Below are 23,030 nucleotides of genomic sequence, written 5' to 3' on the forward strand. Positions count from 1 at the left end.
AAGTGTGTGTGTGTGTGTGTGTGTGTGTGTGTGTGTGTGTGTGTGTGTGTGTGTGTGTGTGTGTGTGTGTGTGTGTGTGTGTGTGTGTGTGTGTGTGTGTGCGCGCGTGTGCGTCCGTCCGTGTGTGCGCGTGCTTATCTCATATCTCTTATCCATCTTATCTTAAGCGCGTGCCTCTCTCCCTCACCCCCACCCCGTGTACGCGAGCAGCGCCGTGTGCGTGTGTGCGAACGGGATGGACGTCATCTCGAGAGTACCTGGCGACACCGTGCTAATGATAGCGTGATGGACAGTCCGCATTGATCCTAGGCCAGGTAGGGCCCAATCGATATCTCGCGACCCTAGATGGTGTGGCCCTTCCACGGCGCTTCCTGTAGCCCCACTCTCATTCACCCACTCACTCAATTCATTCATTCGCCCACTCACTCACCCACTCTCCCACTCACTCAATTCATTCATTCGCCCACTCACATTCGCTCACATGTGTGCACAGGAAGTGGGAAGGATGGTAATTGAGGACGTGTGTGTGTGTGTGACTGTGTGTAATTGTGACTGTGTGTGTGTGTGTGTGTGTGTGTGTGTGTGTGTGTGTGTGTGTGTGTGTGTGTGTGTGTGCGTGTGTGTGTGTGTGTGTGTGTGTGTGTGTGTGTGTGTGTGTGTGTGTGTGTGTGTGTGTGTGTGTGTGTGTGTGTGTGTGTGTGTACGTATTTATGAGCGAATAAGTGTACAAGTGTACACAACTTGTGTATAAGCCTTTTCATAAAAAAAAAAAAAAAATGTGCATCTACACGTACGTTAGCAATGGAGCATGCACCCCCCCTCCCTCCCGACTCCCCAGTGCATGCGAGCGTGCGGGAGCATCATACCCTCCCCGGCCCGTCGTCTCCCCGGCGGCGGCCAGACTGCAGTCGCCGGTAATGTCAGCCGCATCCCGTATTCCGCGCGAGGACCCGCTCGGGCGCCATTAAAAATACAAGAGGAAACGTTGCGCCGCGGAAGCCACCTCCGGATGGATCTGCCGCCGCGTCGTGGAGTCGGGGCAATGACAATACGGCTCGAGATCAAGCGAAGGGACTCGCGAATCCGACGGCTGGCTCTGCGTTTGCGGCTGATGGGGAGGAGGGGGGGAGGGGGGGAGGAGAGGAGAGAGGGGAGGGGAGGGAAGAGAGAGGAAGAGGAGGAGGGAGGGAGGAGGGAGGGAGAAGGGAGGGAGAAGAGGAGGAGGGGAAGGAGAGGAAGAGGAGGAGGGAAGGGAGGAGGGAGGGAGAAGGAAGAGGGAGAAGAGGAGGAGGGAAGAGAGAGAGGAAGAGGAGGAGGGAAGAGAGGAAGAGGAGGAGGGAAGAGAGAGGGAGAGGAGGGAGAAGGGAGAAGGGAGGAGAGAAGGAGAGGAGAGGGAAGGGAGGGAAGGGAGAGGGATGGGCAATGGAAAGGGAAGGGGGAAAAGAGAGGAAGGAGAGGATGAGGAAGGATAGAGGAATTGAGGGGAGGGGAGATAAGAAGAGGAAAGGGTGAGGGGAGAAAGGGAAGATACGAGAGCAGGAGGAGTGGATTGTGGGGGCAATCAAAAGCTAGTTTAAAATCCGATGCATCAGCTGCAACCAGCATCTCGCCATTCCAGGAGACATACGGGTGCTTACTCGAGCGCGTCCCGGAGCGCGCGAAAGGCATACGGGCGCAGCGCAGAGCCGGGCGCTCCCTTTGAAGGCGGGGAGATTGATTGCCAATACATCAAGTCATCGTTTAGCCCTTGCGCCGCGGCCGCCATGGCCATGCTCAAGGCTGGGCGACGGCGCCGGGCGCGGAGTGGAGGCGAGACGCTGCGGTTCGGCTCCGCTCGTCTGCCTCGTCCGTCTGCGCCGCGCGGAGGAGAGGGGGGCGGCGAGGGGCTAACGAGCCGGGCTACGAGGGCTAATTAGACGGCGTAATGAGGACGACTAGCGAGAAGACCTAATGAATAGGACAGAAGAACAAGGCGGAGGGACTTACCTGTAAACCTGGGTAACGTGGCGACTAGAAGGAGGAGTAAGGTGAGTATCGAGGAGTACGAGGGCATGCTGCTCCTGGACCTGGACGATGTGGGCGCGGGTGTGCGGGCGGGTGCGGGCGCGAGCGCGGGGCAAGGGCACTGGTGGGCGGCGGGGGGCGGGCTGGCTGCGGCGGGTGGGCCTGCACTGCCCCCACTGTCCATAACGCTACAGTCCTGACACTGCCCACCGCACTGGCACCTGCCCCACCACCGCCGCCACCGCCACCACCCTGGAGGGGCCCGCCACCGACACGCCTCCTGAAGCTGCTGCTGCTGCTGGCCCTCGCGGCGCCCCGCCGAAGCCTCGCCCTGCGACGCCACTCCTCCGCAGCCCTCACAACACGCACAGTGCTGCTGCTGCTCCTGACGCTGGTGGAGGGGGAGGTGGTGGAAGTGCTGACGTCTGCTGTCGCTCACGCTGGCGTCCACGCTGCATCGTCGCCAACAGTCTGAAAGGAGGAAAGGTGGTCACGCGAGGCTCGCTCGGGGGGAGGGAGGGGGGGGCACGCCGGCGACGCTGCGGAATCTCGAGGGGGACTCACCGAGGACGAGGGAACGGAGGGAAAGGACGTCGCCGAGGCCTCGCCCTCCAGGCGAAGGTCTGGAGTGGGGGCTGCTGCCGGGGCTGCAACGCACACTGCACTTGCAACAGCCTGGTGCAACTCCGCCTGCCTGGGAGTGGGGGGCGCCGCCGCTCCAAAATAGCGGCTGCCTGGCTCGTGCCCGGATGACGTCACGCTCTCAACGCCCTCCGCCGCCTCCGGCCCCCATGCCCCGCCCCCGCCCCCTCCATTCTATGCAAGCGATGGCGGCGGCGGAGGCTACGGAGGAGGAGGAGGAGGAGGAAACGCATTCACTCGATGGCCGGCGAGGGCGCGGGCGGGGAATGGCCAAGGACGCACGCAAGGCACCCCCTCCCCCCGACCAGTAGCCACAGACCGCGTGGCTCTGCTGGACCCCTCGCCAGCTCCTCCCTCCCCCCTCCCAGCCTCCTCCCGTTCCGTACCAGCCGCATCCAGACTTCAAAGGAGAATGTAAAGTACATCCATTACATATTTTCGGACTATTCCCCCCACCCCCCCCACCCCACACCCGCTAAAAATATTATATAATAAATATAAAAAAAAGTACAATTTTCCCTTACCTTCCCCAAACACTCAAATTTCCTTTCAAAATATTAAGACGTGTGTCGAGTAACAGGCAAGGAAGTATACATTTTTCGCTATTTTCAGCCGGGCCACACACGCGCGCACCGCCCATGCACATAAACACAAGCAGATACAGACAGGTACACAAAAAATGGAGGGAAAAAAAAAAAAAAAAAACTTTCTTGATATGAAACAAACACCTCATTCCCCTTTCGACTCGTCTCTAGTGCCAGACACCGCCCAACGGATGCCCGCTACCGGATGCCCTACCAGATACCCCTACCAACGCGCACACCCTCGTCGTTCGCTTTGAGCAGGACCTTGCCTTTGCACACAAATCTTTTCCTATGCCCTAACAGGACTTTTCTGTGCCCCTTCCATGCCCCCCAAGCAGATATGAAGGAGAAACAGGCACTATAAAAGATGTAAGATGGAAAGGGAACGAAGGAGAATCAACCGAAAAAAGGGGGAAAAGACAGAGGCAAGATGGGTAAGAAACGAATGAGAAACAGACGAAAAAGAAGGAGAAAGACGGACGCAAGATGGAAGGAAACGCGATCGAAATATCTCGGCAAAGCCACCCTGAAAGACGAATTCCGAGCAAGCAGCGGCTCCCATAACGACGTGTTTACGAGGGGAAAGTGGGTCTCCTGCCCTTCTTTTGCCTCTTCTCTTCTTTCCCCTTCCTTGTCTTTCCCTCTACTTCCCACGACCTAAAATGAACAAAAGAATGCCCAACACTTTAGAAAAAAAAAACTACTTACAGCAATCACTCAATCAACCCATCAATCTACTATCTACAAACCAATCCATCTAGCTAGCTATCTCTTCTTTACAACAACCATTCAAAACAATCAATCCCATCATCTATAACCTCACCCCCCCATCTCATCCCCTCCCCCCCGAAAGCAACTCGCCGACACGAACTCCCCACCCCCATCACCCTCTGAGTACCCTCCCCACCCCCACCCCCACCCCACACCCCATCGGACCAGCTGGAGTCAGACGCAGGCACTGTTGACGCGGCGACAACGGCACTAACGAGATTATGCGACGGGCGCTGCTGCTGCTGCTGCTGCGGGTCGTCGCGCCGTCACAGGACAGTACTCCCGAAGGACATCTCTGGCCGCCTTCCCGTCTGCACGAGGGAGGGGGGGGGAAGAACAGGAGGAGGAGGAAGAACAGATGGGGTGAGGAGGGAAGAGGAACAGAGAGGGGGTGTAGAGGCAGAAGGGAGGGGGGGGAGGGGAAGAGGGAACAGATGGGAGGGGGAGGGGAGAGGGAACAGAAGTGAGGGAGGGGGAGGAGAGGGTAGAGGGAACAGAAGGGAGGGAGGGGAGAGAGGGTAGAGGGAACAGAAGGGAGGAGGGGAAGAGGGGCGGAAGAAGAGGGAGGGGGAGGAGAGGGTAGAGGGAACAGAAGGGAGGGAGGGGAGGAGAGGGGGCAACAGGAGGGAGGGGAAGAGGGGCGGAAGGGAGGAGGGAATGGGGAAGAGGAGCGGGAGTGAGGAAGGGAGAAGAGCCGGGCCAGATGAGAGGGAAGGGGAAAAGAGGGGGAGAAACGGGTTAAGAGGGGACAGCAGATAAGGAAAGAAAAGCGAAAACGAATAAGAAGAGAAGGACAGGCAGAAAGACAGAAAGAGAGACAGACAAAGCAGAGACAGACTGGGCAGAAAGACAGAAAGAGAGACAAACAAAGTAAAGACAGACTGGGCGAGGGAGGGCGTTTGCTTGTAAAATAAAAGCCACGGCGCCGCTCCAGGAAGCCGCATCGGAGATAAAGGGAACACAGTCGTTACTCCAGACAGGTGGTTCTTCTGTTCCGTCTGGGCGCCGCGAGCATGGCACTCTAACGGGCGTGGCACCGCAGGAACAACACCTCCGTTCACGCGAGAGAGAGAGAGAGAGAGAGGGAGGGAGAGAGAGAGAGAGAGAGAGAGAGAGAGAGAGAGAGAGAGAGAGAGAGAGAGAGAGAGAGAGAGAGAGAGAGAGAGAGACAGAGAGAGAGAGAGAGAGAAGGAAAGAGAGAGAGAAAGGAGAGAAAGAGAAAGAGAGAGAGAGAGAGAGAGAGAGAGAGAGAGAGAGAGAGAGAGAGAGAGAGAGAGAGAGAGAGAGAGAGAGAGAGAAAGTAACAAACGTTTCATAACACTCCCCCCCTACACCACCTCCCGGTGAGAAACGTTCACAATTCCCACCGACCAAAACCAGCAACCCCCAACTCTTCCGCGAACCGAACAAGAAACAAAACAAACCGAACAGACCGCCCAATAAAACAACAACAATCCCCCCTTTAAACAAGCGAAAAGGAAATCCAAAGACCCGGCGTAATGCCATTAACACGCCACTTCCCCTAACATGGTCACAGCGCGTTTGAACCCAAGACCCAAACATGGACGCTGCAGATCCGGGTAGAAATCGTCTCGTCGGACCGCTCGTACTCGCTTGCGCGTGCATGGGTGCGTGCGTGCGTGCGTGCGTGTGTGTGTGAGCGCGCGAAATACCCGTGCATGCGTGCGTGTGTTGGAGCGAGCGTCCGTGCGTGCGTGCGCGGGTGTGTATATATACGCGGGTCTGGCTAGCTTATCGGAAGTGACGCCACAGAGGGAAGCGCAAGCAAGCGGGCGAACAGGCACAGCAGTGTGCGGGGAAGTGTGCCTGCAGTATTCAGGAGTCATCCCCCCGCCCGCCGCCACGGAGGCCCCCGCCCGCACCGCCCACCACGGGCGTGTGTGAGAAGGAAGACGCGGACGTGGGCGGAATACGTTAAGGCCGCCCGTTGCCCGCTCAGTGAGGAGAGAGAGCATGCGTGCGTGCGTGCACGTGCGCGTGTATGTCCATTTGTGTGCGCGGTGTAGTTGTCTATGTGTGTGTATATGTGTATGTGTGTGTATATGTGTATGTGTATGTGTGTGTGTGTGTGTGTGTGTGTGTGTGTGTGTGTGTGTGTGTGTGTGTGTGTGTGTGTGTGTGTGTGTGTGTGTGTGTGTGTGAGAGAGAGAGAGAGAGAGTGCACGCGCGGCGCATCCAGGAGACGGACGATAAACTAACATATTCATGTTATGAAAGGTAAACTACACATATAAACCAAGAAAGTCGCGATAACAAAAGAAAACATAAAAATGACGAGAAACACCCTCGAGCATAAGCAAACCCTTCCCTCCTCCCTCCCTCCCCCCCTCCCCCTCTCCAGCCCATCCCTCCCCTCCCTTCTCCCTCACCCCTAAAACTCCTTTGCCTCCGCCTTCTCGAACTTTCTCCCTGTGATGACTAGGGGGGATGGGGGTAGGGGGGGTAGGGGAAAGGAGGGGTGGGGGGGCACACAGGGCCGTTTGCCTGCCTCGCCGCGCCTAGGTTGCTTCGCCTAGCCTATCTTACCTTGGCATTTGACACTGGCACCGAACCCCCTCCCCCAGCCTCCCCCTCTCCACCTCCCAGTTCTTCCCAGCGCTACCCTACCCTCTCGGCCCCTTACCCCTACCCTTCCCCCTCCCCCCCTCACTTTGCTCCGTTCACCGCCTGCCCAGACGCGAAGCCACGAGCACGTACGCACGCACGCACACGCGCGCAACACAACACATCGGGTCTCGTGTGTAAACATGGCGGACCGAATTAATTTCTCTCTCTCTCTCTCTCTCTCTCTCTCTCTCTCTCTCTCTCTCTCTCTCTCTCTCTCTCTCTCTCTCTCTCTCTCTCTTCCCATCTTACTTTGTCTGCCTGAACCTACAATCTATCTATACATCTATCTATTTATCTTTATCTATCCAATCAACATATTTGGAAGACAATAGAAACCTCAATATCACTTTCATTCCACTATTTAGACATACGCGAGTCGAGAAATCAATCAAAACATCTTTGCACTGTAAAAGGAAACGCAATGGACCATCACACGTTAAACGGTTCCCCCAAATAAATCAGACTTCAATCCGCCCAATCTCCGCCTTCCTCCCCATCTATTCAATCTCCACACCCTGTCTGTCCATCCAACCATCAGTGTGTCCGTCTGCCTGTCTGAAGTCCGCCATCAACTGTCGTCGGGTGAGGCGCTGCACTGTAACCGCGGGCTAAAAAAGCAACAGGAAAAACGTCTCGACAAACACAGTTCGGAGACGTACCGCTACGAGGGGGGGGGATGGAGGAGGAGAGGGGAATGAGGGAGGAAAGGGGGAGGAAGGGGGAATGGGGGAAGAAGGGGGAATGAGGGAGGATGGAAGAATGGGGGAGGAGGGGGAATGGGGGAGAAGGGAGAATGGGGGGGGATGGGGGAGGAGGGGGAATGGGGGAGGAGGGGGATTGGGGTTTGGGATGGGGAGGAGAGCACAGAGTGTGGAATGGAGGCCGAAGGCACAGGGAGTGAGGAATTGAGGTTAGGGATGGGAAGCAGAGCACAGGGTGTGGGATAAGGAGGATTGGGTACAGAGAGGGGGAGTGAAGGAGGGGGGGGGAGTAGTGGGAGAATGGGAGGAGAGAAAAGGGTGGGGATGTAGGGGGTGGCGTGAGGGAGATGAAGGACGGAGGGGGTGTAGAGGAAGTGGAGGAAAGGAGTAGAAAGAACCCCACCCCCCCAAAAAAAAAAGACGATGCTAGAGAATAAATATGAGAAAATAGTCCACAGTACCGGTATTCATGCTCGTGTAAAGAAACGAGTAACATTTAGAAAAATTACCTCGAAAGTATAATCTCGCGGTCAACGCATGGAGTGTGAGAAGGGCAGGGGATAGGAAAGGGGGGGAGGGGAGAGGGGGAGGGGGGGGGGGGAGGGAGGAGGGGATAGGTGGAGGGAGGAAGGGAGGAGGGGATAGGTGGAGGGAGGAGGGAGGAGAGGATAAGAGGATGGGCAGGGTAGGGAAAGGAGGGAAGGAGACGAATAGGGATTGGAGAAGAGAGGAAGGGTAAAGAAGGGAGAAAGAATGGAAAGGTGGAGAAAGGGGAGTCGAAGGAATGGCGAGGAGGAGCGAGTAGAGGGAACGAAGGAGCGGTGAAGGGCTGGGTAAAGAAAATAAGTAGTGAAGGGGTTAGGAGACGGGGAGAGGGGAGGGGCAGGGTTGGGGGGGGGGGAGACGGCCAAGGCAGTACTGTGCAGAAAACAAATGCGTAAGTAGGGCGGATTTGGAGCACAAGACAAGCTCCCCGTCCGCAATTCTACGGTTTTGCAACTCGCTCGCCGCTCGTATACACTGGCCGTCTATCGAATATAGGTCTTGTCTATCCATCTCTGAACGCTGTCTTGTCTATCCATCTCTCAATACTATCTTGTCTATCTCTTAATGCTATCTTGTCTATCTATCTCTAAATGCTATCTCATCTATTTATCTCTCAATACTATCTCATCTATCTCTAAATGCTATCTCATCTATTCATCTCTCAATGCTATCTTGTCTATCTATCTCTAAATGCTATCTCATCTATCTATCTGTCAATGCTATCTCATCTATCCATCTCTCAATGCCATCTTATCTATATATTGCTCTCTACCCTATCTATCCTCTCAGACCTATCACCCTATCCGTTGCAGGTAGGCCTACATTTGCACCATCTACATAACTCGACCTATTATTACACAAGCAACCACAACCTCCCCAGCACCTGGATTCGATAACCAATGTTTCCTCTTTAATCGCCGTCGCTTCTCTTACTTACGAAGCCCCTCAAGTGTCATCCTGGACGCCATATTTGTACTTTTAAAGAGATGGGGGGAAATGGGGGCACCGCTAAGATTTCACATCCCGGATTACGTGACCGGCAGAGTAAATAAAAAAAATGATGATAATAGTGATGATGGTGGTGGTGGTGATGTTGATGATGGTGGTGGTGATGGTGATGATGATGATGATGATGATGATGATGATGGCGATGATGACGACGAATATACATTTGAACTACACTTTCAAACTTGTGTGAAAAGCAAAGTGTTACACGAGCTTGCGTTATCTATGTGAACCAAAAGGTTATAATGGAGCCTGTCTCAGGACCTAAAGATGGGAAGGGCATCAAGTTTCACGCTAAACAACTTAAATAACAAAAAGCTAAACATAAAAAAAGCCGATCATCATTTACTTATCTATCCAACCATCCAACCATCTATCCCTATCTATCTGTCTATCAATCCATCATCCATCCATCCTTATCGCTCTGTTAATCCATCCATCCTTAACACTGTTTATCCATCCTTATCAATCTGTTTATCCATCCATCCATCTATCCTTATCAATCTATTTATCCATCCATCCATCTATCCTTATCAATCTGTTTATCCATCCATCCATCCTTATCACTCTGTTTATCCATCCTTATCACTGTTTATCCATCCATCCATCTATCCACTGACCTCTCTACTCTGCACGGGACGACGTGGTCTTTCCCACGGAGTCGTCTCTAGCCATGACAGTCACATAACACGAAATCAATACGCGGGCAAATCATCTTCAAACAAGAGTAAAATTTACGATCCGGCTGCAATATTCATTTTCTTTCTTTTTTGTGTTTTTTTTTATTCCTTTTTTATCAATCGAGATTAAACAGCCATGTACACACATTTCACTCGTAAAAAAAAGTCCGCGCATGCAAGCCGTTCACCAATCCATCCCCAGAAAGGTATGCAAATCACGCTACTATTTCTACAGCCATGTTTTTTCTTTCTTTCTTTCTTCTTCATTAATCCCCATTTTTATCCTTTTACTTCTACTTCCTCCTACATTTAACAACGAATGCACGACCTTCGCACGGGCAGAAGTGGCCAATAACGACGCCTTCCCTTAAATAGCCCTTTCATCAAAAACTCTTAATTCCACCAACGCATTGCCAGACCGGCCAGTGACGTGAATCGACCACTTACGAAAGTACCTCCGCCATAAGCATTTCGTGGGTGGGCGGTGGGGGGTGGAGGGGTGGGGGTAGTAGTAGTAGTAGCGTGCACGAACGTCGGTTACTCGAGAAATACTGTATATTTTCGGGTGTGGGAGGGTGTGGGTGGGTGGATAGATGGATGGACAGAGGGAGAAAAGGAAGGGAGAAAAGGAGGGAAGAGGGCGAGGAGGAGGAGGGGGAGGGGGAGGAAGGGGAGGGAGGGAGGGAGACACAGAAGTAAGGGAAGGAAGAAGGGACGTAAGAAGGGAGAAAGAGAAAGAGAGACAGCACCAATCCCAATCCCATCCACACACACATCCGACCGGCGTTAAAACAGACAGCGACTGCGAATCCCCACCGACCCGAGGCGCTGCGGGGAAAATTTCGTCCCCGGCAACAACACGAGCCGTTCGACATTCCTCTCCCTCAGTCGGCACTCCCGTTCCGTCCGGAGGGAATGGCAGTCTCTCAGCGAAGGCCGCCACAACACGTTCCGCACCCCCTCCCTCCCCCCCCTCCTTCTCTCCCTCTCTCTCTCTTCTATCCCCTCCCTCCCTCTCCCTCTTCTATCCACTCCCTCCGCTCAATCTCTCTCTTCTGTCCCCTCCCTCCCTCCCTCTCTTCTATCCAGGTGAGAAGCGCGAACGGAAAAGAGAAGGAATTGAGAGAGAGAGAGAGAGAGAGAGAGAGAGAGAGAGAGAGAGAGAGAGAGAGAGAGAGAGAGAGAGAGAGAGAGAGAGAGAGAGAGAGAGAGAGCCCGGGTGCCAGACAGTCGGAGCAAAAGAGAGAGAGAGAGAGGAGGGGGGGGGGCATAAAAAGAGGAAAGGGGATTTCAATGTTAGAAGACCAAATATAACCCGCGGGGCACACACTCCGGAGTTCGCAAGAGAGAAATAGCGGCTTGCCAAACTATGCAAAGACCATCGTCTCCTCCGCCGCCGCCGCCGCCGCCGCCGCCGCCGCCCATGCCGCCATCGTCGTCATCGACACTGACTGTTTTGAGCGCCTCCCCCCCCCCCCTCGTCCGTCTCTGTGTTCCCTATCCCCCTTCTCTCCCTATCCTCCCATTCCCCTACTAATCTCCTTTTCAACTCGACAGATGAATGGGGGAGGGGGGAGGGGGAGGGGGAGACACACGAGCGCGTTTGATCTAGACGGGCGGCGGCGCGGGCGGGCGGGCGGGCGGCGGCGACGACGGAGGAAGCTCAAGTGCGGAATTCGCCGGGAACGGTATGCGAGGGGGAGGGGGGAGGGGGGAGGAGGAGGGGAGGAGGGGGGGAAGAGGCGTCATCACAGAATGGGATCACCGTGGCGGCGGCGGCGCCCCGCGAGAGGCTCTTCAAAGGCAGACACCTCCCAGACACTTCAAAGGCCGATCCAAGACACGTTTAAGAGCGCGGAAAAGAGTTAATACAGGCCCCGCGAGCTCTTAAACTCGGCCGAACGACGGGGGGAAGGGGCCGCGCTCGCTCTATCCCATCTTACCACATCAACGCCTATCCCCCCCCATCCTATCCTAGTCCTTCCTATCCCAACGCATCCTTACAGTGACACGCGGCCGCCCTGTCCCCGGGATGAAAAGGACGATCGATAGGTGGTGGAGTGGGGAAGGGGAAGGGGGAGGGGGAAGGGGAGGGGTGGGTGGGAGAGAAGAGAGGAGGAAGTAGGGAGGGGGGAAGAGGTAGGGGGGAGGGAGAGGAGGAGGGAAGAGGTAGGGGGGAGGGAGAGGAGGAGGGAAGAGGGAAAGGGTGAGAAAATAAAGGAAAGACATAGGGGGGAGAGAGAGAGAGAGAGAGAGAGAGAGAGAGAGAGAGAGAGAGAGAGAGAGAGAGAGAGAGAGAGAGAGAGAGAAGAGAGAGAGAGAGAGAGTGAGTGGGGGGGGGGGAGGGAGGTACAAAAAAAATTACTATAAGCAGAGGCAACAATAAGATGACGGAGGAGGGGAAACAGCCGTTAAGAATTGCGGTCGAAAGAAATGAAAGAAAAGAAGGTGGGAGGAGGAGGAGGAGGAGGAAACGGAGGAGGAAGAGGTGGAGGTGGAGGAAACGGAGGAGGAAGAGGTGGAGGTGGAGGAAACGGAGGAGGAGGAAGTGGAGAATGAAGAGAAGAAGGAAGGGAAAGAGAAAGAGCAGGAAGAAAGGAAGAGGTGGAGGAAAAGGAAGTCGAGAAAAAAAGAAAAAGAGCGAACGAAAGAGAGGAAAAAAAGAAAAAAAGAAAAAAAAAGAAAAAGAGGAGGAGGAGGAGGAGGAAAGGTGTGTGTGTGTTTGTGAGTGAGGGATTTGACGTAACCGTGGGAAGACCTTGCGGGCACTGGCGGCCAAGAGACACAGTTTCCCCCTCAGCACCACTACAACCTCCATCGCCGCCGCTACACTTCCACTTCCACTACCGCCGCCGCCGCCACCACCCCCACCACCATCTCCATCACCACCACCACATCCACCATCGCCACACCAAACCACTACCTCTATCCACCACCATCAAACCCACCACCTCCAAACCCACCACCATCTCACCACCCCCACCAACCCCACCTTATCTCCCCCACTACCCCCAACCCCCCACCACAACCACCTCTTGACACCCATCCGTCAATTCCTGGATCGAACTGCCCGCCGCTTGCCTCTTCGCGTCCTGACGGGTGGTAACATCCCATATGCATCTATAATGCCAACAGAGCATGGAAGGGGGAAAAGAGAGAGAGGGAGCGATGGGAGGGAGAGGGAGGAGGGATGGGAGGGGGAGAGGGAAGGGGATGGGAGGGGGAGAGGGAAGGGGATGGGAGGGGGAGAGGGGGAGAGGGAGGGGGATGGGAGGGGGAGAGGGGGGAGAGAGAAGAGAAAGAGAGGAGGGAAGGGAGGTGCAGGAGTGTGAGGAGGGAGGGAGGGAGGGTAGAAAGGACGGAGGAGAGGGAAGGAGGGTAGGAAGGAAGAAGGGGAGGGAAGGAGGGAGGGAGGGAGGGTAGGAAGGATGGAGAAAAGGAGGGGTAGTAAGGAAGGAGGAAGGGCGGAAGGGATGGGGTAAGAAGACATGAAGGAAAAAGGGAAGGAGGGAAAGAGAACCAGAGAGGGAAAAGAAGAATAAGAGAAACTGGAAGACAGATAAGAACAGACAGACACACAAGATAATGAAACTCGAGAGAGCACATAAAGAAAAGTGGGTAACAGGAATATCTAACGGAGAAATAGAAAACAAAACATAAAAAAAATCATCACAAAAAACATAAGAGAATCGAGCGTCCACCTACCCCCCCCCCTTTTACCCACCCCACCTCCCCCCAGACGCACCCCCCGCAGTCCCCCAGACAAGAGGACGGTTCTAATAAACAAGCCTAATGACCAGGAAAGGCACCACCGCCCAGGTAACTCCGGCAGGAGCGAGCCCTTCCAGGTCGCCCCCACAGAGCCCCCTCCCCCGACCTCCCTCTACCACCACCTCCCCCTTCCCCCCTCCCCCGACTTCCCCCGCTGCGCCAAGACCTACAACCATTCCTCGCGCGACGTCGCCGCTCCGGTGGACGCCGCGCGGCTGGTGGTGGCGAGGGTGACAAACACGTCCTGCTCAATGAGGTTTATCTCGTTCTGCCGTTCTGCCGCTCTTCCTTTCTCTTTCTCCCTTTCTCTCTTTCTCTCTCTCTCTCAACAGAGAAATCGATGGTTAACGTTATGAAATTAATATGCTCTTCGTATTCATGTACCACTTCCAGGTCGGGAGAGTGCTTGCGAGATCCCAATAATAATAATAATAATAATAATAATAATAATAATAATAATAATAATAATAATAATAATAATAATAATAATAATAATAATAATAATAATAATAATAATAATAAAACAATGATAATGATAATCATGAAAATAATGTTAACATCATCAACAACAATAATAACAATCATCTTTTTAATACTAACATTTAAACACAACAGTAAACATTAAAAAAGTGAAAAAAAACACATTATCCGAAACAACTGCCGTGTCATGCTTGCGTCCCCGTGGCCTGCCTTCAGAGCTTTTTTATTTAATTTGCGAGTTGGTGCTTTCATGCTTGCGTGTGATGATTCGCATTTTTGTTTCCTGGAGAACCGAACAGGAGGCGATTATCTATGCAAGCAAATTCATGAAAAGGATTTCAAATGAATTCGTCCGACTTTCAACGCGTGAGCACAAAATGCATAAATTTAATTGCGTAACTTGACCGCTTAACTTGAAATTCAAAAAGGCATTGAAATGGCTCCCAATAATGCAATTTGTGGCGGGCGAGAGGGATAGGACAATAAAGTGGAAGAAGGTGGAAGAAAAGAAAGGTGGAAGGTGGAAGAAAAGAAAGGTGGAAGGTGGAAGAAATGAAAGGTGAAAGGTGGACGAAGTTGGAAGGTGGAACGAGTGCAGAGATAGTCCATTGGGAGATACCAGAAGTGGATAGGAGAAATGTGGAACATGTGGAAGAAGATGGAAGATGGAAAGAATAAGCAAAGGGTGCAAAGTAGAGAAGAGAAAGTACGAAACCCTATTACAGGATTATAAAGTGTGAAGGCCAAAGCACAAGCACGTCAACACACACACACACACACATACACACACACACACACACACACACACACACACACACACACACACACACACATTTACACTTACACAGAAAAGGCTTCCACCGGCAACGACACCATGTGGAACCCATATGGCAGGGAGGGAGGGAGGGAAGGGAAAGAAGGGGAAGGGAGAGGTAGGGAAGGGGGTAGGGGACGAAGAGAGAGAGAGAAGGGAGGGGAGGGGAGGAGGAGACGGTAGGGGAGGGGAGGAGGAGACGGTAGGGGAGGGGGGAGGAGGAGACGGTGGGGGAGGGGGGAGGATGAGACGGTAGGGGAGGGGGGAGGAGGAGACGGTAGGGGAGGGGGGAGGAGGAGACGGTAGGGGAGGGGGGAGGAGGAGACGGTAGGGGAGGGGGGGGGGAGGAGATGGTAGGGGAGGAGGAGACGGTAGGGGAGGGAGGGAGGGGGGAGGAGGAGACGGTAGGGGAGGGAGGGAGGGGGAGACGGTAGGGGAGGGGGGCGGAGGAGACGGTAGGGGAGGGGGGGCGGAGGAGACGGTAGGGGAGGGAGGGAGGGGGAGACGGTAGGGGAGGGGGGGCGGAGGAGACGGTAGGGGTGGGGGGGCGGAGGAGACGGTAGGGGAGGGGGGGCGGAGGAGACGGTAGGGGAGGGGGGGCGGAGGAGACGGTAGGGGAGGGGGGAGGAGGAGACGGTAGGGGAGGGGAGGGGAGGAGGAGACGGTAGGGGAGGGGAGGGGAGGAGGAGACGGTAGGGGAGGGGAGGGGAGGAGGTGACGGTAGGGGAGGGGAGGGGAGGAGGAGACGGTAGGGTAGGGTAGGGTAGGGTAGGGTAGGGTAGGGTAGGGTAGGGTAGGGTAGGGGAGAAGGAGACGGTAGGGGAGGGGAGGGGAGGAGGAGACGGTAGGAGAGGGGAGGAGGAGACGGTAGGAGAGGGGAGGAGGAGACGGTAGGGGAGGGGAGACGGTAGGGGAGGGGAGGAGGAGACGGTAGGGGAGGGGAGGGGAGGAGACGGTAGGGTAGGGGAGGGGAGGAGACGGTAGGGGAGGGGAGGAGGAGACGGTAGGGGAGGGGAGAAGACGGTAGGGTAGGGGAGGGGAGGAGACGGTAGGGTAGGGGAGGGGAGGAGACGGTAGGGTAGGGGAGGGGAGGAGACGGTAGGGTAGGGGAGGGGAGGAGACGGTAGGGTAGGGGAGGGGAGGAGACGGTAGGGGAGGGGAGGAGGAGACGGTAGGGGAGGGGAGGAGGAGACGGTAGGGGAGGGGAGGAGGAGACGGTAGGGGAGGGGAGGGAGGAGAAGGTAGGGGAGGGGAGGAGGAGAAGGTAGGGGGAAGGGAAAGGAGGAGAAGGAGGGGGAAAGGGAAAGGAGGAGAAGGTAGGGGGAAAGGAAAGGAGGAGAAGGTAGGGGAGGGGGAAGGGAAAGGAGGAGAAGGTAGGGGGAAGGGAAAGGAGGAGAAGGTAGGGGGAAGGGAAAGGAGGAGAAGGTAGGGGGAAGGGAAAGGAGGAGAAGGTAGGGGAAAGAGACTGAAGAGAAGGTAGGGGAATGAAGGAGGAAGAGTCTGATTAGAAGGGAGGGGAGGGGAGGGGGGAGGGAGAAAGGGAACAAGAACACATATGATTTACACATCTTTCCCACGTTCTGGGTCAGCAAACAAATCCACTTTACAAGCCAGTAGTGTGTGTCGCAAAGCCGCTTAAACAGAAGCAAGTACGCTAATTACCGTAAAGATGTGATTCCTATTAACAAAATAATTTACTGGAATCGCATAAGCAAAGAACAGATAATTAGCAATAATAACAAGCATGAACAGTAATAACAACAATGATAACAATAGTAAAAGTAATTATAGTAGTAATAACAAAAAAAAAGTTTTTGTAGAACTAGTAGCAGTAAAATCAAAGATACCAATAACAACATAAAAACAATAACAAAACAACAACAATAAGCACACTGTAGTAGTAGCAGTAGAAGTAGTAGCAGTAAAATCAAAGAGACCAATAACAACATAAAAATAACAAAACAAGAAGAAGAAGCAAACTTTCATCTGTCTGAATATAAAATACAGTTCATTCCCGGCATAATTCTACTGCCTGATTGCAACAGAACCCCCCCCCCCAACATCCTCTGTTGTAATCGGGCACTTCATACTAAATTCATTACCTTGAGATCTTGACATGTTGCGGGAAAACGATAAACTTCTTTGACTTCGTATGCAAATAGCCGAATAAACCAGAGGGATGGCGAAATGGATGTTAGACAAGGGTGCCTTACTGATGGTGATGATGATGGTGGTGATTATTACTGTGGTGATGATGGTGATGATTATTATTGTGGTGATGATGGTGATGGTGATTATTATTGTGGTGATGATGGTGATGGTGATTATTATTGTGGTGATGATGATGATGATGATGGTGGTGGTGGTGGTGATTCTGGTGAATGATGATGAACCTGACTGATAATTATAATGAAATAAAAACTTTAAAATGGCTTGATAAAGATATTGGAGAGCATTGAATGATTCAAAATGTCTAACTAGGAAAAAATATCTAAGAGCATTTCTAAACAAATGGAAAGGCTAAAATGAGCAATGCTGCTAGGACATAAAAATAGAATAAAATAAAATAAACGGAAATCTTCACCCCGTTAATAAATACAAAACAAATATACTAAACTAAGTGCAAGACATGACAAAACAATTTAAAAAAATAACATGAAATCTACAAATCATTCTAAAGTGCAATTAGAGGAAAGAGAATAGACCAAAACTCGTTTTAAAAATATCAAACGAAAACCTAAACACACACACACAACACAAGAAAGTCAAAGAAGAATAATAAGAAAAAAAAAACGATTACCCCCTCTCCCTCCCCTCCCCCCTAGGTAAGCGGTGCCTGCAGGAATGCACGCTAGGCGCCCCCACCACGCGACAAGGGGCTGCACGCTCGCTTATGAGACATAAAACCCACTATGTGGTAAAGAAGGAGGTGGGGCTTTAATTAACTATTAGAACAGAGCGTCCTTGAAAACTATACACCCCCTCTCCCTCCATGAGAAAAATAAAAGGAAAACAGGTAACTAGGAATAGCTAGCAGCAGTAACTAAAATCAGGAACTAGTAATAACTAATAATAACCGGTAGTATTTGTACTCGTATTAGTGGCAGCAACTACAAGACGAATGTCAAACTCAACAAAATGCCTCAAGAGCACATCGATATTGAACCAGGCGAAACACACACACACACACACACACACACACACACACACACACACACACACACACACACACACACACACACACGCACACACACGCACACACACAACCCAGAGGAAGGACCGCCCAAAAACTGATTACTTATGCAATCCTTGACACACAACCCGAGGGAACTCTTATAGGCTCTTCGGCTCGGTTCCAAAAGCTCTTTTAACCTAATCACCGGCGGGTTCGACATGCCTGATGCAATTTGAAACAGTGGGTCTTGAAGGTTTTATGAAGCCTCTGCTGGATGTCTTTGTTTGTCCATTATTATTAATATAAACTAAAGATATAAAACAACCAATTAGTCGAATTGAATTCCTTACCGATAGAGTCATAGGTATGTGAAGGTATTCAAAAAAAAAAAAAAATACCGTTATCAATTTTAAAAACATCATTTCACATTTTATTCTAATAAAGCCACCTCGTGCTCCATTAGGGATGGTTAGTTTCATAACAAGAGAGCAAATTACCTTGTTGCGGGTTAAGCCTGATGAGTCTGCATCTTGTCTTTCATCTATTAACTTTCTAGATAATCAGAGCTCTTTAATTCCATTGTCCAATTTGGAGATCCGGAGCAATACTTCTTGCATATTTTCGAAATCAAACTTCAATAGTTACATTTGCTCTAAAATAAATATTTGCTTTATCTTAAATTCATAATCTAAGATTAAAGAGGATGATTTTCCAAGACGCTCTTTCTCGCAGCGCCATTGGACGAGGCCGATGACAATACAGCTGTTCTTGTTGATCCATCCAGGAAAACGGGAGTAAAACAAGGGAAAAAAGCGAAGTCACGCAATCTTCGGAAAACGTAAACAAAAAACAACGTCTATTTCTCCCGCGAGGAAAACAAAAACACTATCTCTCTATCACCAGTAGGCCTACACGACAACAACACACTCGCTACTCACGGCAGCGAACCACGACTCCAGCACAGCACGATACGGAGAACGCTGATTGGCTGGCGACGATTATCCGTTCCCCACTTGGAGACGGAACAAAGATAATCGCCGAACTGACCAATTGGGTCGTTTACAATGCAGCTGCGGACGATCGTTAGGCAGGGACGACCCATCACCTCAGGCTTGACAACCATAGTCTCGGTACAAAAGCTAAATACATTAGCATTTGTTACGCTGAAAAGACCGCGGCTTCGGATAGCGTTTGCTTGATGTATTTATCAAATCTGTTCGTTAGAGGGAAAACGCCCGGGAATTTTAGCCAAACATACCATTTGTAGTAGAGAATCGGAAATTAATGTCTTCTTACTTGCATTTGTAAGTTAACTACTGATATTTCTCAATTTATTTCAAAACATTACCATGATCTTCATTACATGCCAGCAAAAATCTCGTAATTTTATTCAAACCAAATACATCCGAGATGCCACAATCACGACGCCGAAAAAATAACATGCTCAAACACCCGGCGCATCCAGCCCCAAGCACAGACAATTTAATGGTAGCATCTCCCGCCTCCCAACAAAGACAACTACGAGAAGAAAGCAACGAAACAACGAAACGGAATGAAATACTGTATCGCTAGGACTGAGAAAAACACGAAGCACTCGGATTTTATAAATAGAATCCCATTCACATGTCTCCATTACCCACACGAACTTTTAAAAAAATGAAAAGAAAAAAAGAGAAAAAATGAGAGATGGATTGTAGTGAACCCGCAAGAAACGTGGGGTATGGGTTCCTTGGTGCGCCCGCAAGGAAGGAGCCTCCCACCAAACGCCCAGGTGCTCCACAGCGCGCAAGAATTCGATTCATTCCACCTCCCTCAAATAGGCCATTCTGACTATTTGGCCGGCATCTATTGCTTTCGGTCGTTGCAGGATCGCACAGTCGACATTCTCCTTGAAGGACGACGCCGGAAACCATGGAGAGGGACATTTCGCGAAAGAAATGTCCCGTCAAATGATTTCGAAGCGTGTGGGTCTGGGCATTTGAGTGAAGACTAGAACGGCGCGCCACCTCGCTCGCTCTTTTCTTCATTTTCCTTCTTCCTCTCTCCTAATCCGAGTAAAGGTTATCTAGCTCCACTGTTACATTGCTACGCATTTATCATTTTTCTCAAAAAATAATTTCTTAATATTACAAGAGGGAAAACGCGAGAGCGCGGAGACATACCGCAAGAAAGCCAACCTCGCCGGGATGGCAACACAGTGAGGTGGACGGAAACAACAGGAACAAGAGATAGCGTTGATGCTGGATGTACAATAAGAGCATTTTTCTTCATAACAGGAATGCATCTTGGACAAAATCAACGTTAATCAATAATACAAAATTATCCATACGTGGCGATGATATAAATACGGGGCGGTTGAGAGGCAGCCGGGTTGGAAAATCAGAAAAGCTTTCGCAGTCGGAGGAAGTTGGAACGCTGCAGCTTCAGATCCAACATGGAAGTGATCATCATTGGGTGGAACAGCGACATTCTACAAACGCGTCTTCCACAAATATTTATCCCTGCCCACGACATTCATACGCTCCCATTCCTCCATACATTCAGAAATATCACCTAAAGATTTTATGCGGCCATATACAAGTGGTTTGCAGGTTAGGATGACTATGCATTCATACAGTAACTAATTAACGCACGCACGCTACCTCACTACACTCCAACCCTACAAGCGTGTAGCCAATTTTCACCTACAATTTAGTACAATTCATTAATTTCCTTGTTTACAAGAAAACGACGAATTTACAACTGACATTGACACAATAAATCCCAGACAGAAAAACACCTATTGCCAGTTAACAAACAAGTCAGCATCATACAGAGGACGATTATCTGTCCCTTAGTAGCTACACAGGCGTGAAATATAGGACTACAAAAATGCCGTTCCACCCCGAAATTGAAACGGAACACAGCCTGTAAGCAAACAAACGTTGCAAACAGCTCCTCGTAAAGTAGAAGACATGTGACCTCTTCTAATCTACCGTAGAAGCCCGGGAGAGAAGGAGTGTGGTTAGTGTAGGAAGACAAAGATGAGAGCATGGTCGTAGTTGGGTGGTCGGTCGTCCGTTGACTAGGAGAAAATGCGGTATTATGTATATCGCTTTCATACAACATCTAATTGGCACTGAATTAAAGCTATCATGTCCCTTTGTCACCTTGCTACCTCAAGAAGGTGAGCTGGTGGTAACAACCAGAATGAATGGTAAAATTAGACCGTCTATTTCGGTTCCGAAGGATTTTCATCTCCGCAGATAAATTTGTTCGGGTCTGAGAGCATAGATATAGCTATGTGGTCTTTCATGTTTAACAAATACATTTTTTTAAAAATCTATTAAATTGGAGTGATAAAATAAAACTGGCTGATAATCGCCACTGAAAGATCTAATATATTTATAACTTCACCCCTGAGCTCTATTTTACTACACTTAATCGCTTGGAAAGTTAATGTGATCAAGCATGCTAAGCCTCCTGGCCTGAATTCCCACATTTACACCTAATTGCTTCTTGAAATATATATATATATATATATATATATATATATATATATATATATACATATACGCCGGTACATATAAAGATATACGTATGTATATCTCAGCACCTTTCGCCACCCCCAAAGAATAATAATAAAGTAATAACCCAAATAAATACAGCACAGGATTCTAAATGATAACCTCAATAATATCACAAGACAAGAAGCAAGATTCTGGCCACTGCTATCTTGAATAACAATTCAAGTTGTAATGAGAATTTGTTGAAATTACATTCAGAACACTGCAGTAACTAACAGGGTAGTATACTAAATTTAAGAATTAATCTTAACTACTACACTATAATATAGGCAAGCAATAAAATCGATTCTCTATAGGAATTTGATTACTAATAATAAAATCAGGCAATAAAAGCCTACACAGATGGAGAAGCTTTGTAATATTACACTAAAGCATAATCTATTTTTCAAAAAGGGTTCTGAACCATAGCTCACATTGGAATATAACGAAAAAATCAAAAGCCCTGTGTCCAGTGTGATAAACCCGAGACACAAGGGAGATTTCACAAATGGTCTGGCGTTGACTGTACCTTGAGAGTACTTGGCGACGGTCCTGAAAACACCGGAGAGCTGTTGAGAGCAGACATGGGTCATGACTCTCACAAGGTGTTCAGATTGTTCCATCAGCTGCTGCGTCTCCTTCCACACCTTTTCCACGCTGGTGCTTGGGGTCGAGGTCCTCGAGGTCCTCCTTGGGTTCTCATGGCGGTCCCGAAGGAGGCATAAATCCTTCACTACGGTACCGGACGCACCACACATCCTGACTAGCCTAGGCCTTATCTTATATATTTTTTTCCTTTTCCAGCGCTAATCAGGTTTCATAGTTGCACATCATAAATACGGGAGACCAATCACATCGTCCGTGGGTCGTTGGCACATGGAGGACCACATACAAACGGAGGATTTATCTTTTTCTGCTTTTCCTTCTTTGAATAAAAAATGAAAATAAAATTTCCTTGGGCAGGCGAAGTGTAGCCGTTTAAAAAATGGCAAAAAAACAAAACACTCGGAATCAAATGCACAGAAAATCACTTTCCGCCAGACTTTCACAACTTCCAAAAAACCTCTCCGCTGTTAAAACACTCTCGAGTTAATTTCCAGTATACGTATCTCGTATCCTATATTGAGTTGTGCACCATATCCATAATTGTAAAGTAGGCTCCTTACAGTTCTGCGCTAGAAGAGCTGTGGACGGACGAAACGCGCGTACGTCCACTCTCGACCACTACTCAACACATTGTGAGGCCGCGACGAGAGAGCCCGTGGGACCGTGGCGCGCCTAGGCCACCACGGCGACATTCGTGGGCCGCTAATTCATACATCTATTTATTGATGTTCATTGCGTAATATGCGGTATATCTTTTCTTCCGATTTCTGGGTCTCTCTGCACTGCGAAAAATAGCGATGAAGGGATTGGCACACATGGCGAAAAAAGGTATGGGGAATTTTTATGTGCAAGATGCATGAGGAAATCTATTACATGGGGAGGTTCATTGATGAAAATTTCGGCTAGCGTTAGGTAAAATTACAAGGATTCACCAAAAAATTCATATATATCCTGTCTATACAATATACACGTACGTACAACATTACAAACAACCTATACGACCTAGATAAGAATACAATTATTCAAATCGTGGCAAATAATATTTTTATTTCATTTTAAACAAATTATACGAATTCAA

At 50.5% G+C, this 23,030-nt stretch overlaps 1 protein-coding gene across 1 annotated transcript in view; it reads right to left on the reverse strand.

The window, feature by feature from the left end:
• Positions 1-22,587, reverse strand: part of LOC113813290 (uncharacterized) — a gene marked incomplete in the record, with an annotated part of 64,650 nt that extends 42,063 nt beyond the window's left edge. The window contains 3 exon segments of the mRNA XM_070114315.1: positions 1,987-2,475; positions 21,876-22,271; positions 22,513-22,587. Of these exon segments, the coding sequence (XP_069970416.1) occupies positions 1,987-2,475; positions 21,876-22,104 (718 nt within the window).
• Positions 22,588-23,030: the final 443 nt, after the last annotated feature.

This window comes from Penaeus vannamei, chromosome 35 (genome assembly GCF_042767895.1).
Source record: "Penaeus vannamei isolate JL-2024 chromosome 35, ASM4276789v1, whole genome shotgun sequence".
NCBI lineage: Eukaryota > Metazoa > Arthropoda > Malacostraca > Decapoda > Penaeidae > Penaeus > Penaeus vannamei.